This window comes from Cavenderia fasciculata (assembly GCF_000203815.1).
Source record: "Cavenderia fasciculata unplaced genomic scaffold Scf_Dfasci-G-p-12c09.r1-3, whole genome shotgun sequence".
Taxonomy (NCBI): domain Eukaryota; phylum Evosea; class Eumycetozoa; order Acytosteliales; family Cavenderiaceae; genus Cavenderia; species Cavenderia fasciculata.
The window spans coordinates 1267220-1285682 of record NW_004457736.1 but is presented as its reverse complement, the minus strand read 5'-3'; the positions used below and the strand labels follow the sequence as shown (position 1 = coordinate 1285682).

Sequence of the window (18463 nt, the reverse complement as noted above, 5' to 3'; positions counted from 1 at the left end):
GATTTATATATATATAATTTTGTTGGTTTGATTGATTGATATGTGTACAAGAAGGAGAGAAGAGGAGGGAGGGGAGAGGAGAACAAAAGCAAATGCTATTGTGAAAGGTGTGAAGTGATGATGATTTGTTTGTTTGGTTCTTATTATTTTGATTATTTTGAAACCAATAATGAAGTGATATAACCAATAGCGAGTGCAGATACCATTATAAATTTATGAGTTGTTTCATTTTGCATTCCATTATGTACATTATTTATAATCGATGAGAATTGTGAAACTGGTTGCATTTGTTTTTGTCTTTCTTGTTCCAATTCTTTGTATTTTTGTTGTCTCTCTTTGTTTGCTGATTGTGTAGATAATCTCTTTTTCTGAGTTTGTTGAGATGATGATGATGAAGATGAAGATGATTTTGATTTAACACCTCCACTACTTGACATATGACTAAAATTACTTGGTTTGGTTGTTGTTGTTGAGGTAGTACTCGTCGTACTAGTTGTACTAGTAGTAGAGGTAGTAGATGTAGAAATGAATCGATCATCCTCGTCCTCTAATTGTTGTTGTTGTTGATTTTGACGTGATTGTTTATCCTTTTCAGCCAACTCTCCAAGTTTATCAAAGAATAGGTCAAATCGATTCTTTGTCTCCTCTTCAATCTTTTCACTCAATGTGTATACTTTGGTATCTTGATAGTCTGTTTCATCCAACGATGTTCTCTTTACAATCAATTCATTCTTTGCTTGGAATACTATCGTATCACCATTACGTGTACACACTTCACCAATTTTATTCATACACTGTGTAAACAAAAGAGTTAATACACCATACTCTAATATATTTAATATATTTAATATATACATACACCAGAACAAGTAATGATAACACTCATTGTACCAAATGCATATTCTGATTCAAATTTACAAGATTCTTTGATGTATCGCATAAAGTAGAGGTTTGTAGTACCTTTGATTGGTGGTTCTGTTCTAGCATCACTACGAAAGAGTTGAAAGTGACATCTTGAACATTGATAGACACCTCCTCTTTCAATATACGACGACTCTTCAATATCTTGTTGTTTAGTCGACGATGTGGTAGAAGAGGATGAAGATACTGGTGAAGATGATGTATCAGAGTTTGAGGAAGAAGTAGTATCAACAGATGTCATTGAGAATGTGTCTATACTGTTATTACTACTACTATTAGTATCACTATCACTATCCATTATTGAAATAATTAATTGAAATACAAGCTGAACTTTAAAGAATGAACTAAAATAGTTTGAAAATAGGAGTATATGACACACTAAAAAAAAAAGATGATGAGGTAATGATGACCCATGGTTTGAACTTTGAATGATATCATGATTTGATTTATATTATATTATAATATATTATTTATTTCTTATTATTTTGTTGGTATTAGGGTTGTTGGTTGTTGGTTGTTATTATATGGTTAGATAATCTTTTTTAATTGGTATTTTTCAGGATTGATACTTGGGATGAGTGAATTGGATAGAGATGGAATTAATACACCTTTATGATTACTAAAGTGAAGATATAATGGTTTGTATTTAACTGTTCCATCATCATGATTATGATCAATTTGTTGTTGTTGTTGAATGATACCACCAAATAGGGTATGTTTTTCCAAGAGGAAAAAGGCACCATTTTCAAGACGACGAATCATAAAGGTGAATCGACGGGCTGTGATGATGGTTGGTATGACGAGTTGTTCGATACAACTATGATTGATAACTTGATCGATTCTTAGTATATATAGAGGTTTGGTTGGTGATGTTAGGTCACATTCCAATACTCGTAGATTACTTGGTACCATCATGTTGGGGTTGGGGTCGTCGCCGTGATGGATAATATTGATTTGTTCAAATGGAGAGTATACATGATACTCAGAGTGAACTGGATAGATTCGTATCCATAGATACTCGAGTGACACTGGTAGTAAAAGATTGACTAATGGGAAAAATACATTATAGGTGATGGATTTAATGGACGCTGGGAATGCAGTTGGTAGATGGTCCGATGACTTGATAGAGTATACTGTCAATGATTCGAGGTGTTTGAAGTCAGCTAAAGATGTACCAAATGCATGTGGATAGTGGTTCAAGTCGAGATGAACGAGTTGGGATGGCAGATACTCGGGTGTGAGTGGACCGGTGTACTGGTGTAATGAGATGTCTTGGACGGTGTTGGGAATGGATCCAGGTGTGATGACGGCATTTGTAGACCGTAGTTCGTAGGATAATTCGAGTTTGGTGAGTGACCGAGAGGAAGAAGAGGGGAGGAATCCAATTGGGAATGGACCGTCACATATGTTGATCACAGCTTCTTGCAGAGTTGGTGGCAGACGTGACAGAGCACGCACGTTGGCTTGGTTAGTGTCGAGTTTAAGCAGGCCGGCTGGATAGAATAATGGGTCGGTTGGCGGCGAGTGGATATCCCGCATCAAACGCAGTGACTTGAGCGACGCTGGGAATGGCGATACTGGCAGTGCGTCAGGCAGAGGTAATCCAATAGCCAAAGCTTTAGTTGTTTCAGTCTTGTGATCTGCACGTCCGAATAAATCGGTTGTTGGAAAGTCACAGTCTATCATGAGTGTCTCCAAACTCGGCAGACTGGCAATCGGCAACAAATAGTTGTTGGTAAATGTAACAGACACTGTCAACTCTTTCAAACTTGCAGGGAGCGCGAAATGAACGTGTGGGACATGCTCCAATTCAATGTAGAGATAAGTGAGGTTGGGTGGGAGTGACTGGTTGTCCAGCGGTTTCACCAGACCCGATGGTAAAGTCAACCTAGTCAACTCTACGCATTCTCCCAACCCATGTTTATCTCCATCGAATGGGTCGTTTGATATATTGAGTGACTTTAGTGACCGAGGTAACAGCACACCTTCACCCAAACACTTGGCATGTTTCAAAGTGAGGTTGGTAAGTGTATCTGGCAACTTTTCAATCTTTCTACCTTGGTATTGTAAATGCAACGTTTGTAACTGTTCAAATACATTTGATGGTGTACCATCACTACTACTACTACTACTAAACCAATCAACCGGTGGCATTGAAAGATGGATTGATAACTCTACAACATTCTTTAATGCCAAGTCGTTGTATCTCGGGACTGGTATACCCGTTTTAATGAGTACCGATGTTAGAGACATTGCATGTTGTTGTTGTTCATCTCTATCTACATCTACATTTCTCTTGTTATTGTTGATGTTGTTGATATTTTTATACAATTCTATTCTCTTTGTAATTTCATCTACTGTTTCTGTACCACTATCCAATACGAGTTGATCTTGAACAGTCGAGTTGAGATAGATTGATTTAAAAGACCTCTCTAGTTTGAATGCAATGTCTCCATCACTAGACGCTAATAGATGAGTTGTAGGATGATAATATACCGATGCACCACCTCCTCTCATCATATATTGAGTATTCTTGAATCGATGCACCAACTCTCTCTTTTTCAACACGTCATCGTGCATTCTCTTTGATGTCAACATCAAACAAATGAAATCCAAATCATCATCCAAATGATCGATTATAATCAATAGTATTATATTTGGTAATGAATTTAAATAACTCTTTGTATTACCAATACTTGTAATCGTACTACTAGTATTATTATCTGACATGACTAAAATAAATACATATATTAATATAAATTAATTCTATCTATCTTTCTGTCTATCACTTACTTATTCTTTATCTGTTTGTATAAAAGTTCAAGTTGAAGATGATTCTTATCATCTGTTATCGTATTTGACACATCTTTGATTTATATGTTGACGAGAGTGTCTTTGTTTGTAAAGATCACAAGTGGTCAAATCATGATCTTTATTCTTTTTATAAAAATTGTCTTGATGTTCAAAGTTCAAACCTCCCAGGCCAAAAAGACATACGTACTTCTAATTGTTGTTCTATTAAATATTAATAGTACAAACTAACTATAGTATACTTGAAGTGAATGTTTGACAACTAATATGTTAACAACAACAAAAACAACAGATCAGCAGCTAAAGGAAAACATATCAAATGATGATGGCGATGATGATAGTACATGTAGTGAACTCCCAAAATACGTACAATCAATGATCATTGACATGTTGATTCACGGTCATGATTTTGAACGACATTATGATGATGATGATGATGATGACTGTGGATTGTTCCAGTTTAGATATCATCAAGAATCAGAGATGATGATGATGATGGGTGTAAACAAACCTCTAGAAAAACAAAATCAATATATTACATTCAAACAACTAAAGTGTATTGCGTTAGTATCAAAATGGTGGATGAAAGTTGTTATTCAAATAACATCAAAAAGTATAGAGTTGGTTGGTCCATTGAAAGAGTCTTACTTTTCATTATCATCCAATAGATCAGCTGTAACAACTCTAAAATGGAAGGTATTTAGTCGAGGGCTATATCATGATGGCAAACCATTACCAACCTATACCGAGTTTGATTATACAAGGTTACCTAGATTACTACCAAACCTACATACACTCAATATCTATGGAGAGTGTTTGGATAATGAAGCTATTAAAGCAATCGTCCAAGTAATCAACCTATTTCCACACATTCAAGTTAATTTGGAGATCACCATTGATTCAAAGGATCGAGCTATCAAGTTTGATTGGCATGCCAAACAAATAGAATGGCCCATTGGCAATGATCATATATCATTTCACAAACAACCAATAGTAGTGGTAACAAACAGAGATAGTCTTGGTGGTCTGGATGCACAGCTAGTCGACTGTTTTCATAGGATGCTTGATGACTTGAAACCAACCTATTTTAACCTAGTGTGTCCAATTACACATTTCGATCTCGAATCAATATTCCAACATCTCAAGACTGTCAAGCATGTTAGTATTGCATATGATTTTGTCCAAGTAGCTCATTTAAAACATATAGTCAATTGCAATGTATTTAAGAATATTGAGACTCTGCGAGTTGGACCCATCACACATCTTGCAGTACTGGTACAAACAGGCGTCGACGCGGTATCTGATTGGGATGAACTTTGTTACAATCTCTCAACCCATTCAACATTGAAAAAGCTATCGTTGAGCAATCCACAAGGACATGGATTTGGAATTGGAATATCAGTACATGATGTAATAGCAGTTGAACCAGTTCCAATTGAAAATACAGTATCCTCATTTACATCGATTTGGAAGGTCAACAACAGCATCGAACTACTTGCATTGTCAAATCATCCAAACACCATTTCACCACATTTCTTTTCAACTCTTTGTCACAATCAAAGTATTACAACGTTAATATTGACAGATGGTACATTGGTAGAAGAATACATTCCATCATTCTCTCAATTATTATTGACTAATCAAACAATTAGCAATAATCATTTGGAATTGACAGTCGAGTTGGCAATGGCATTCAAAAAAAACAAATCGATTAAAATATTGGATATTAGAGGAAACCATTTTAAATCTAATTTATTATTTGATTCATTGTTGGAGAGTGACTCTATCCAATATTTAACAGTCAACGAGGATTTGGTAGAAATTCAAAATCAACATTTATATTTTAGTCAATCAAAATCATTGATTAAATGCCGATTAATTAATTAATTAATAAAGTATAACTGGTTTATAGTTATAGGGATATACCCTCACTCTAATAAATAATAATTATTTGATTACAAACTATTTGAAAAAAAAACAAACGTTGACCATTTTGAATAATTCCTTTAGATTATTCACTTCAAATATAATCAATCATTCATCCTAGGATATATGATCAACAAAACAACAACAACAACAACAACAACATTATCGAAATACATTCAATCTATTATCATTGACTATGTGATTCATGATTTCAAAAGTCGTCATTACAATTCGAATTGTGATGATAAAGAAATGTTCAAACACATAACATCTCTTCAACTATCATATCTAATGATCAACAATAGACCCAAGAAACAAAACAACAAGTTTTCTACATTCAAACAACTTGGTAGTATTGCATTAGTATCGAAATGGTGGATGGAGGTGTCTCGTCAAATAGTATCATCAAGTATAAAGATAGTTGGTCCGTTTAAAGAATCTTACTTTTCATTATCATCATCATCATCATCATCAGATACTACTGTATCTTATCTAAAATGGAAGATTAAAAGTAAATATTATGATGAACGTGATGCACCAAACTATACCACCGATTTTGATTATACAAGATTACCTCTTTTACTACCAAAACTAAGGTCAATCGATATTGTTGCAAAGAAGAATTCAGTGGACACCAAATCTATTAGAGAAATCAAACAGGTCATTGATGCATTCCCATACATTCAAGTTAATTTGGATATAGAAATGGATGAAAATGGGTGGAGGTTAGAGTGGCCAGCTGACGTTATTAATAATCTCTCATTATCTTTAGATGGACCAACCAAATGTAACAATAACCAACATATACAACCTGAATAATCTTGACCAATCAATTGTCACTAGTTTTCATCAAGTACTTGATTATATGAAACCAAACAACTTTAAACTATTGTGTAAAGATAGAAATGTCCATTTCGATTACCCATCGTTATTCCAACATCTATCTTTAGTTCGTCATATCAATATTGCATATGATTATGTCGAACTATCATATTTAAAACACATTGTAAATTGTGATTCATTCAAGTATATTCAAAGTCTAAAAGTTGGTATCATCACATGTCATTTGGAAAATGAATTATCAAATGATGGTCATCCAATCCAATATAAATGTAGATCATGTGGTGTTGGTGGTGGTAATGGTGATGATAACCTCCAGAGAACCAAAGATACAGTAGAAGATTGGAATGAACTTTGTTTTAATCTCAGCAACCATTCAAACTTGAAACAACTTTGGTTGGAAAGTTGTCATGGAATTCATCCAATGGCACTAATAAGAAATGGAAGAGAGAAAAAATTAGTATCAGGTGAGATTATATTAGAATCTGCATCATTGGAAAGAGTAGCATCATCATTTGCATCAATTTGGAGGGAAAATAATAAGGTTGAACTTCTTTCACTGTCAAAGCTTCCAAATATCATTTCACCTCTATTCTTTTCAACTCTTTGTCTCAATCAAAGTATTACAACTTTAATATTAAATAACGGTACTTTGGTTCAAGAATACATTCCATTATTATGTAAATTACTAATGACCACAAAGACAATCAAATCTCTAGATATAAGTTGGAATTATTTTCAACCAAGTTCCGAGTTGGTGATGGCATTTAAACAAAACAAATCCATCAAAGTATTAAATATAGCAAACAACCGATTTTCAACAGAGATTTTCGATTCATTGTTGGAAAGTACAACCTTACAATATTTAATCATTGATGGACCATTATCACAGATTTATTACCAACACTTGTATTTTAAACCTCATTCAAAATCATCAATCAAATGTTTTGTAACTGGGGTCATCGATTTGTTCAAGGATTAATAATAAATAAATAAATAAATATAAAATATCTTTTTCTTCAAACACTGTCACCTTTACTAAATGATGATGATGATGATGATGATGATCAAAGAGGAGGTAATCATTGGATCACTGAGTGAATTGATTAAGTGATCCTATACCAAGGGTGAGTCACTATGAAATTGGAGAGAGAGCTGGACGTCGACAATAAATTAAAAAAAAAAAAAAAATCGACCAACTGACTGAAAGCCAACCGAATGATGATGCAAAGTTTCTTTACCAAAAAAGAGAAAGAAGCTAGCCTAATTTAAATTAACTTTCTTCTCTTTTACACAAACACCATGCACTGAAATCCCCTTTTACTACTACAATTTATTTATAAACACTATCTATCCTATCTATATACCGATCGATTCTCAAACCTCTCATACTTATATCAAGAACTATAACGCATTATTCATATCTTCTTCTCTCTTTTTTTTTGTATAATTTAATATATTCATTACATTACTACGCATCATTATTATCATCATTATCATCATCATCATCATTATCTTATTTAATAGTTTTAATTTAATTTTCTAAAAGAGATATCTTAAATGACAACAACAAACATATTTCTAGAGATATTTAGAAACAAGGTGATTCGAAATCGAATCTTTAACGATATATCTTGGTTGACTAGTAGGTTGGGAGAGACATCTGAACCATTCGAAGCGGTACCTAAATATGCAAAGGGACGAGACTTGATACTCGAGTCATTAGACACCAAGAAAGAAGAGCGGTTGGCAATGGTCGGAGAGTATGCGTTGCCTTGGGACTTTATCAAGCACTATCTACCAGATGCAAAGAGTGTATACTATCTCTACAGACTCAAATCGATCAATCGATACTGTCTGCACAGAAACGCCACTCTCCACACACTCAAACATTTGGTCGAATGGTCACGTGACTGTTTTCTACCCAAGGATTGGATGCTAGACGAAGTTGCACGAAATGGGAACCTAGATATTATACAATACATTATTAAAGAGTTCCCAGAGGACGTTCAACTCACCGCAAAGGCAATTGACAATGCTAGTGGTGCAGGCCACTTGCACATAGTTGATTGGCTACATGTAAATAGATCGGAAGGGTGTACAAGTCAAGCCATGGCATTGGCCGCCAAGTACGGCAGATTAGAAATAATAGAATGGTTACATAAAAATAGAACTGAAGGTTGTACTGTGGATGCAATGGATTGGTAAATATCACACAATTATTCATTGAAACATTAGATAGTTAGATAGATAGATAGATTCAAGAATAATAATAATGATTAACATCCCCATAAATTAATTTAAATATATATATATATATTCTTTATATATTCCGATTCTATTAGGGCTGCAGAAGGAGGACATCTTTCTATAGTATCATACCTTCATAATAATAGAAGTGAAGGGTGCACAAAATGGGCGATGGATAAAGCCGCGGAATTTGGTAGAATGGATGTATTACAATGGTTACATAATAATAGAAGCGAGGGGTGTACAACTGATGCGATGGACTGGTCAAGTGAAAAAGGAAGACTGGCAATCGTGTCGTGGCTACACCATAATCGGAGAGAAGGGTGCACAACTGAAGCTATGGACATGGCGGCGATGAATGGCCACATCTCGGTTGTATCCTTTCTTCATCAGAATCGTACAGAGGGGTGCACTTCTCGAGCCATGGACTGCGCCGCTATGAATGGCCACATCTCGGTCGTATCCTTTCTCTACCAACATCGTACTGAAGGGTGTTCAAGCTTTGCCATCAATGTCGCTAGATCTAATGGATATTTAGATGTTGTATCTTTTCTTCAACACGCTTATCCTCCAGAAGATCAAGATGGAAACGATAATAATAATGAAAATAATAATAACGATAATAATAATATTGATCAATCCACCTTGATTGATCCCTCATCCTCATCTTCTTTCACTTTACAAAATAATACATTTACAAATACCAATTTTAATTTCAACGCAGTAAAAGGTTTCTATGAAAGTGGAAGTGGAAGTGGAGCAAGTAAAAGTTAACAAACTAGCGAGAATATTAAATAATAAATTGATAATAAGGCTCAGTGAGCCTATTCAATTCATTTAATTTTCCAACTGAAAGGTGCGAAAATGATAATGAATGTATAACGTCTAAATAACAATATATAATTGTTTAGATTTATCTTGTTTGATGAATCCTCCATCTACAGTTTGTTTGTCAATCAGCATGAACCAATTGTGAGTGTCAGACCGCACACTTGTTTGTTTGCAACAAGTTGCGTTACAGTGAAGGTACATCAATGATCTTGAGATGTGGTTCGGTCAGATGGAGCCTTTAATAGTTGTAGTTAATTTTAAAAGATATATTGGAGATGTCAAAGAATGATGATGATGATGAGGCACAGGGGCTGTGGGATGACACTGCAAGTTACTAAAGTTCCACGCGATAATATTAATTAATGATAAATGATAAATCATTTTAATTTAAATTTATTTATTTAATTTGAAAAAGAAGCAGATGGGATGGTATAGGTAGATACTGCAATAGTATTGGTATTGGGTGGAATGGTGTTGTCTAAAATAGACGAGGTGACAGTTTCAGTGGTGACATCAAAGATATCGACATAGAGGTTATCATTTTCGACGTTGAGGATGATAATTGAGCCAGTGTCTTGGTCAAAGACAAATGTTTGGATGGTTTGTGTGAATCCCTTTTTGATATTCGAGTCAGAGTAGATGATTGCGATATCTCCGGTTTGATAGTTGATGGTAGAGATGGTAACACCTACCTTGGAGTAGACAGAGGCCAAATAGATTTGGTTATTGTAGAAAAAGAGTGATTGGCTACCAACTATATCACCACCCTCTTGGTTGAGTACAGTCTTGGAAAAGGTGTAATCCTTGAACGAGTATTTGACAAGTCCGATAGTAGCACCCATATTATAGTAGATATAGTAATAGTTAGATCCATCATAGGCACCAATTGGTGCAGTATTAAAAGTTCCTCCTTGAACACCCAAGTTAATGGCAGATCTAAAAAAAAGTAGTAGTAAAAAAAAAAAGATTATTATTATTACCCAATTAATTTCGAAATCATTTCTTTGTTTATAACTTACTTTGGAGTTTGTTGACCAAAACCAAATTGAATAATGGCAAGTGCACCATATTCATTGGCCATGCTTAAACCAGCAACAGAGGCAACTAGAGATACTGGATCCCAAACAATTGGTTGAATCTTAAAACTAAAACTGTATTGGGATTGTCCATCGTAAACATTTGTCAAAGAATTGGTCTAAAAAAGTACACAAACAAAAAGATAAAGGATAATTAATATTTAGAAATTGATTTCTGACCTTTTTGAATCATGCACCTACTTGAACAGAATATGATTTGACTTGGAGACCTACTTGAGGAGCAGAACCCAAAATAAGTACATTGTCAGTATCATTGGTGGATAGATAGCCCCATGGGTTAAAGTAGGGAGCGGTGAATGTGGAATTGTCGAGAGTGGTACCATCACTCAATCTGAGGATTGCATAGTTGTAGACTCCAGGTTGAGTGGTAATAAAGTATTGAAGAGCTTGTGGTTGAGAAAACTAAAAGAATGATTATCATAATATATTGATATTGATATTGATTGAAAATAGTTAGGTTAATTGTTATCCGTTATCCTCTTTTCAATCTTCTTCTTTGAAGAGGAATAACTGACATACCACACAAGCAACAAATAATATTAAAAAAGTTGCAATGATTTTCATTTTTTGATGATGATGTAAGATAAAAAGATAATTAATTAATGATGAACAACATCACCTCCACATGTGCTCTTTAAATAAGTTACCTGATTGATGTTTGGCGAGGTCCCTTTACAGGTCGGAGCTGATTTTTCGGGGGATCCCAAAAATAATTTAAATAAATATCTTGTCAAAGATATTATCAAAAAAGTATCCACTTTTTATTTTTAAATCAATTTGGGTTTATTTTAAATCCTCAAGATAGGATTATCCTAGGTTACTACTCAAAAGAACAAACAAATCAAATCAAGTAAAAAAAACGATCGTGCTGACGTAAATGGAAAGGGAAAAATTCCTCATATCCAATGAAGGATTGTAAGATGTGTAATTTTATGAGACTGACCGTTTCTATCTTTTTCTAATAATATCTGTATTATTATTACTATCTTTAATTATTTGTTGGTTATTATTTTTCATGATTGTGGAAAAGATATTTGAATGAATTTACTTTTTTGTAGTGGGCTCTCTCAGGTTTCTTAAGAAAATTCTGCTTTATTGTAAGATTAAAATACTATGTTTGTTATTATAAAGTTTCATCATCGACATGTCGAACTCTAACGACAACAACAACAATAACCCTATAATAAGAGTATAAGTGTTTGCGCAATGATTTAGAGTTTCTGGGTGCTCATGTACCAAGATCTTTCGAGAGAAGAAGGATAGATAGATTACCTAATAAGAGGTACATACATTTATATCAAGATTTAACCTTCTTGATATTAAATAGATACTATGTAATTTTAAAAGATATATTGGAGGTGTCAAAGAATGATGATGATGATGATGATGAGGATGGACGTCCAAAGATAAACGATCATTGTGATGTGACATTGATGGTACAGGCAACAACCACTATAAGTGACCCTCAACTAGTCACTCTTCTTCTTTCAACACAACAACATCTCTTTGAACCATTTTTCTTCATAGTTAACATTGGTGGCGGAGACTTTCTAGAATCACTAATTGCCAATCACGGCAATGTACAAGTGTGGAGATTGTTTACCGAATTTATCGTGACCACTTGTCATCATGGCCACAAGTCCAATCATTTCACAATCTTTCAAAAGATTACAAAGTGGTGTAATTTTCAAGGACAAGGAGAAAAGCAAACCATCTTTGATATGATAAATCATATTGAAGATAGACAAGGGATGATGGTGACACTGATACGATCGTGTATTTTAAATGGTCGAATTGAATTATTGGACCATTTAATAGACGTTGATATTGGAAAGACAAAGATGGACCACCTATGTACCACAACAATCGCAATCAACCCGATTGTTGCCTATGGGTGCACCAAGAAGCCTCACCATAACAACCAAATTGCCCGAGACACTATTACATACCTTGTCAATAGACTGGGACCAATGTACTCGACCAACCTATTAAACCGTCTGTTTTCAGGCCAAATCTATCAATATTGGACCACCAACATTGATCTAGTCATCCCACTCTATCCATTAAATGTAAATAGTTTTCTAAAAAGTTATTTTATACATTATCGTGAATGTAAAAAATTAAAAGAGAATGTTGACTTGGACAATAGTATACAATTACATTATCAATCTTTATCAACATTAATCGATCATTGTAATAATAATAATCAAAATAATAATAATAATAATAATAATTTTAAAATAGATAAAACTGTAATACATAATGAGATCAAATCACTCTTTTCATCACAACAACAACAATTGACAACACCATTATATTATATATTTTGGATTATTGAACTCTGTTATCAATATGAAAAAGTATCATCCCCTAATCAAATACCAAAATCAAAATATTTTAATTATTTATTATTCCAAAAAATTAATCAAGATATTAATATTAATCAAAATAATAATAATAGTGAAGAATTAATTAAATATTTATTAAAAAGATGTGGTTTGGAAATTATATGTAAATATGGTAATTTAAAATTGGTACAACAAACATATAATCATATTCTTGGTTTGGCTGAACAATTACAAAAAAAACAAGTGGCGGGTTACCAAATTATTGGTTTGGAATCCAAAGATCTAGATGTTTTTAGATTTTTGGTTGATAGATTATCAACTCTTCCTTATGCACCAAGAATAACATTTAGCGATGTGAGAGTTGCATCATTGGTTCCAAAAATGATTAAAAAGGAAATGTGGAGTCATTTAGAGTATTTGGCCGATCATTTCAACATACCATTACAATTACATTTGGCAGTCATTCAGAAATTAATGTGGGAGGGACAGTCAACGTTGGCACATAAATTCCTTGCCAAAACAAACTTTTTATTTTGGTCACTTGACGTGAAACCAATACCAGTAAACTCTGCCGATATGGCTAGGGTATTGGAAGATCGGTTTCATCTACCAATCCTCCCAGGTGAATTTGTACAAGATGATCAACAAGCCAAGGAAATGATCGATTATTTCCTATTGAATGACCAACATCATCCAGAAACGATCCAATCATTTTTTAAAATGATGGGTCGTATTGCTGTACAATCTGGTCGATGTGAGTTGGTACAATATCTCTATAGGGAATAGTCAATTAGAAAAAATGCATCCACTACCCAGTGTATTTGATGGAGACCAATTAATACAATCGATGGATGTTGAAATGATGAAGCTGGCCATGTCACTAGGCATTCAACTTGAAATACAAACCAAAGAAGCTTGTTTCCTAATTGGTATGTATGGGTCTGTCCAATGGTTACAATCAATGACCATTGATCAAACCCATTTTCAATCTATCAAATCTGGAACGCAATATAATTGTAATCTAGAAAATAGAATTGAAATTTTAAATTTTTTAAATACAAATAAATAAAAATAAATAAATAAAAATAAAAATTTACATGTATTTATATTGTTACCTGTTTTCACACACGTACAACGTACATTCTAAAAAAAATTGTGGTGAATGGGCAGTGTGTTGTGTAAATTCCGATTGAATTTAAATAAATATAATTGAAAATCTAAAATTAGATACAATAATAACAAATATTAATACTAATTGTTGTAAAGGGAGAGAGAGAAAATAAAATATGTTTTTTCATTCAACTATAGTAGAATAATTAATTAAAGAGATAGATAGATTAGAAGAAAATAATATAGCTATGAATGGAATAATAAAATCATATATCGATGCATCTAGATTATATGCATTTCCACCAATTATATTATATATTATAACATCAATATCTATAGCAATTGGTAGTGGAAATGTATACTTGCCAAAAGATCCGATGGGACAACATTATATTCTAATGTTTTGTCTGTTGTTTATGGTATCCTTTTTTGGTCATTCACTATACTATTCGATCAACACCTATGTTGACTTTATCTCTGGAGTGGACGACCCCAAGACAGCATGTGACAGAACACTATTTGACAAAATGTCACTTGGCAGACACAAAAAATGCATTCTCTTTTCTTTTGTCTCGATGCTCGCAAGTACCTACATACTCACTATGTTTTGTCATGGTGAAACGGAATGGCTTAAACAAGTGTTTAAAAGTTATTGCTTGGGTCTATCAATAATAGCCATCACTTACACACCCCTTAAATATATTGCACTGGGACCATTAAATTTTGTATTCTACATATTCATGACAATGTCAGTTTACTATTGTCTCTTTACCAACCACCTACCAGACAAGTGGTTCATAGTATACAGTCCTTTGGTGGCACTATTCATCACAACTTGTCTCATTTCAGGATACCATAGAGATATCGACGACGATGCCAAAGCCGGTATCATAACACTAAACATTCTACTTGGGAAAAAGAATTCTATTAGATTTATATTTTTTTTATTATTTTGGTACGTAAAAGTCAGAAGACCAAAGAAGATATCTTACATACATTCATTATTCATTCATTCATTCATTAACTACTTTCTATCTACTAATCTATAGTTATCATGCATTGATTGTTTTCTTGTCACTACATTATCGGAACTATCCCATGTTGGTATCTGCGATGGTGTCAATACCAAAAGTTGTCAATGTCTACAAAGACGTCGTGTTAAAGGGTGACACCAAGATGATTCATCTCAAGACCCTCTATGCTCTAACTCCGAGTTATCTATTATACTGTGCTTCCATTATTTGTATCCGATACAAATAAATAAATAAATAAATACTAATTAAAAAAAAAAGAGTAATCGCCTGATGTTCTTGCAAGAGTCTTGTCCTGGTTCAAAAAAAAAATAAAAACAAAAAAAATAATAATAATAAAAAGTTGCAGATTCTGCCGCCGATTTTATTCTTTCAACCTCAAAACCCAATGATGAACCAATCGACGCACCTCCACATAATATTATTAATCTATCTATAAATACATATAATAATAATAATATACAAATACTAATAATAAGATAATATAGATATAGAGAAGGGGGTAGATTCATAATGAATTATACCAACACCCACAACCCTACCCCTCAACATCAACACAAACACCAACAACAACAACAAAAGGAACAAAAACAAACTTTTGAAAAGTTAATACATTATTTAAAGACAGAGAAGAATAATCAAGATGATGATGATGATGGTATTGATGAGGAGGAGGATGATTGTTATGTAGTGATAGAAGAGAAACAACGTATGATGAGGGTGCTACCTTCATCTTCATCTTCGTCGTCATTGGTCACTACACCGAGAAGTTTAGATACCTCTATAGACTTTTCTTCACCTACTTCTTCAGTGTCATCGTCTGCATCTTCTTCATCCAATCTATTGCTTCACAAGAATAGTAGTAATAAATTACTTTATCATCATTATTCGAGTTCACTTCCAACTACACCTAGTTGTACTACAACAAATTCAAATACACTAGTATCTCCAACTAACAGTAGTATTAGTAGTTCGACTACACCATCAACTACACCATCAATTCAACTTCAGAATAATCATACTACTACTCTTACTCATCCACATGCTCATGTTGATGAACAACATGATTATGGTACTATATCATGTTCACCTCCATCTTCTTCACAATCTACTATTATTCAGCTGACTATTAAACAACAAACACAATCGTCGCAACAACAACAACAACAACAACAATGTAGTGGAGAAGAGATAGTATCAAGTATGAGTAGTTGTAGTATATTGAGTGCATTGTCGTGTACTAGTACATCTACGACATCACATTATCGTGAAGAGTTGAATACTTTGTTGGAAGGACCATGGCATGGTATTTTGGATGGACTTCCATTGACGCTGCGTGATCATATCAAGGTGTCGTACATAAGACTACATTCATCAATGTATGATATTACAAGACAAGTTGCAATGTATTTAGAGTTGCAAGAGACCATGACTAAAATGTCGACCATGTTGGTGTCTGACTTGAACTCGACCCAATACAGTCATTACACGTTTGGTATAGAGGATTATGTGACGTCGGTGGTTGCCAACAACCATCTGCTCTGGAATGTACGAAATACAAGCCAGTTTGTGGCCAAGTCACCTTTGTTTCAGAGTGCACACTACATGACCAACTGGATGGGCTTTGCAAACGACCTCGATGCAATATCGGCCTTTTACAAGTGCCTCGTCAACGATTTGGTATTCCAACTGTTTTTTACACCGTTCATGTCGAGTCGTGTCAAGAAGGTGCGGTCGATATACCGTGCGACACACGATGAGATGGCGTATCGTGTGTATTCGGCCGTTACGATAGAGTCGGCTATACGCCAGCTGACCGAGATGAAAACGTTGTTTGAGATGCTCGAGACACAGCATGCAGCCTATTGCACGATGCATGCTGGCAATCTTCAACCACCACCCTTTTCACTACTCGGTCTTTTCACAACCATCCTCTCCAACTCTAGTGCCTATCTCGGACACTACCGTACTGCTTTTGGTGGTGACCTGCGCAGTTACCAGACAGGTACCATGCTGCAACGGTTCACTCTCAACGGTATCTCCAACTTTACACGTCGACTACGTCTCGCCATCTACGAAGATCCAATCTTTCAAACCATCCTAGATTACAACAACCAAGAGTATCTCTTACTCTGGATGATGGCATGTTCCAATAACAGTCAACAATACTATCTCAATACTTGTAATCCATCGGCATTCAATTTATCATTTATTTCAAAATCTCCAAATATTTCTCCACTTTTAACTGTTTTAAATGAGGTAAATCAAATCAATATATATTCAAAACAAAATAATAATTAAATAATAATATTAATATTTCTATTTAATTTTTAGATTATTAAAAAATTAGAGATTTATAAAAGAGTATCAATTATAAGAAGAAAAGATATTAAAGCTTACAAGACATTATTAAATGTTGCACCTACCGTACAACAATATATGGATAAAAAGGTTGACAAGGTTAAATCATTATATGAATCGATTTATAATGATTGTTTACAATTTTCAAATCAATTAAAATTAAATCAAACAACAACAACAGGCAATAATAATATTAGTAATAAGGAATTAATTAATTCAATATTTAAATTAACAAATAGATGGAATGAAGCAATGCAATCACTGTCATCGATATTTTCACCCTCGACACCGAGAATTTTAACAAAGAAGCCAATCGCATCTAGTTGGCACGCATCAGCCTATTTAATGACGGCGTATTGCGTGGCAACCTTTTTCATACCGTCTCCCAAGATGTTTGACCGTATATCGGGGACACCACCATTCTTTTTCGAAACCATGATGCTCATCAACTTTGACTATTGTTTCCCAAAGTCATCGAGGTACTATCGCATCTATGAAGACTACCAATCCGATTTTGCACAGATCACCGATCCCGTCGAACGACTCGAGTCTCTCAACCGTCTTTGGGATGACTGCTTTAATTTGGGTGGTGTGTTATTCTGTAGTTCTGAAAAGATTTTTAGGCAACCAATAGGACATTTAAATTATTTATTGTATGTCATAAACAAATATATATACATAATATCTATTCAAATTAATTAACATATTTATTTATTATTTATTATTTTAGCGCCATTCAAATGAATGCAACTCGATTATTTTTAGTTGGTGATCCAGAGATCAAAAACTTTAAAGTTTACAATTTACAAGACATGACCGATATTATTTTACAAGATACTTTTTTCTTTGCAAGTTCAAGGGCTGATTAAATTAACTAATTAATTAATTAATTAGTACTATAAATTATTATAATTGCAAAATGGATTAAATTAATTAA

The 18463-nt window shown here is 33.8% G+C and overlaps 6 protein-coding genes across 6 annotated transcripts; 4 read left to right on the top strand and 2 right to left on the bottom strand.

The window, feature by feature from the left end:
• Positions 1–152: 152 nt before the first annotated feature.
• DFA_06420 (uncharacterized protein) lies at positions 153–3651 on the bottom strand (the record flags this gene model as incomplete). The annotated part of the gene is made up of 3 exons (XM_004362064.1): positions 153–824; positions 860–1299; positions 1491–3651. 3 exons carry the CDS (start codon positions 3649–3651, stop codon positions 153–155), a joined length of 3273 nt encoding a protein of 1090 aa, XP_004362121.1.
• Positions 3652–3999: 348 nt separating this feature from the next.
• Positions 4000–7480, top strand: DFA_06419 (uncharacterized protein; the record flags this gene model as incomplete). Its single annotated transcript, XM_004362063.1, has 3 exons — positions 4000–5547; positions 5743–6445; positions 6513–7480. The coding sequence occupies 3 exons, from the start codon at positions 4000–4002 to the stop codon at positions 7478–7480; spliced, it is 3219 nt and encodes a 1072-aa protein (XP_004362120.1).
• Positions 7481–8058: 578 nt separating this feature from the next.
• Positions 8059–9917, top strand: DFA_06418 (uncharacterized protein; the record flags this gene model as incomplete). Its single annotated transcript, XM_004362062.1, has 4 exons — positions 8059–8702; positions 8844–9511; positions 9660–9695; positions 9844–9917. The coding sequence occupies 4 exons, from the start codon at positions 8059–8061 to the stop codon at positions 9915–9917; spliced, it is 1422 nt and encodes a 473-aa protein (XP_004362119.1).
• Positions 9918–9980: 63 nt separating this feature from the next.
• On the bottom strand, positions 9981–12107 carry DFA_06417 (uncharacterized protein; the record flags this gene model as incomplete). The annotated part of the gene is made up of 4 exons (XM_004362061.1): positions 9981–10515; positions 10599–10774; positions 10857–11078; positions 11967–12107. The coding sequence occupies 4 exons, from the start codon at positions 12105–12107 to the stop codon at positions 9981–9983; spliced, it is 1074 nt and encodes a 357-aa protein (XP_004362118.1).
• A 198-nt stretch (positions 12108–12305) lies between these two features.
• Positions 12306–15394, top strand: DFA_06416 (uncharacterized protein; the record flags this gene model as incomplete). The annotated part of the gene is made up of 6 exons (XM_004362060.1): positions 12306–12356; positions 12421–12452; positions 12766–13778; positions 13804–13953; positions 14351–15089; positions 15184–15394. 6 exons carry the CDS (start codon positions 12306–12308, stop codon positions 15392–15394), a joined length of 2196 nt encoding a protein of 731 aa, XP_004362117.1.
• Positions 15395–15678: 284 nt separating this feature from the next.
• On the top strand, positions 15679–18395 carry DFA_06415 (uncharacterized protein; the record flags this gene model as incomplete). The annotated part of the gene is made up of 4 exons (XM_004362059.1): positions 15679–16713; positions 16759–17424; positions 17500–18179; positions 18257–18395. 4 exons carry the CDS (start codon positions 15679–15681, stop codon positions 18393–18395), a joined length of 2520 nt encoding a protein of 839 aa, XP_004362116.1.
• Between the last annotated feature and the right edge of the window lie 68 nt (positions 18396–18463).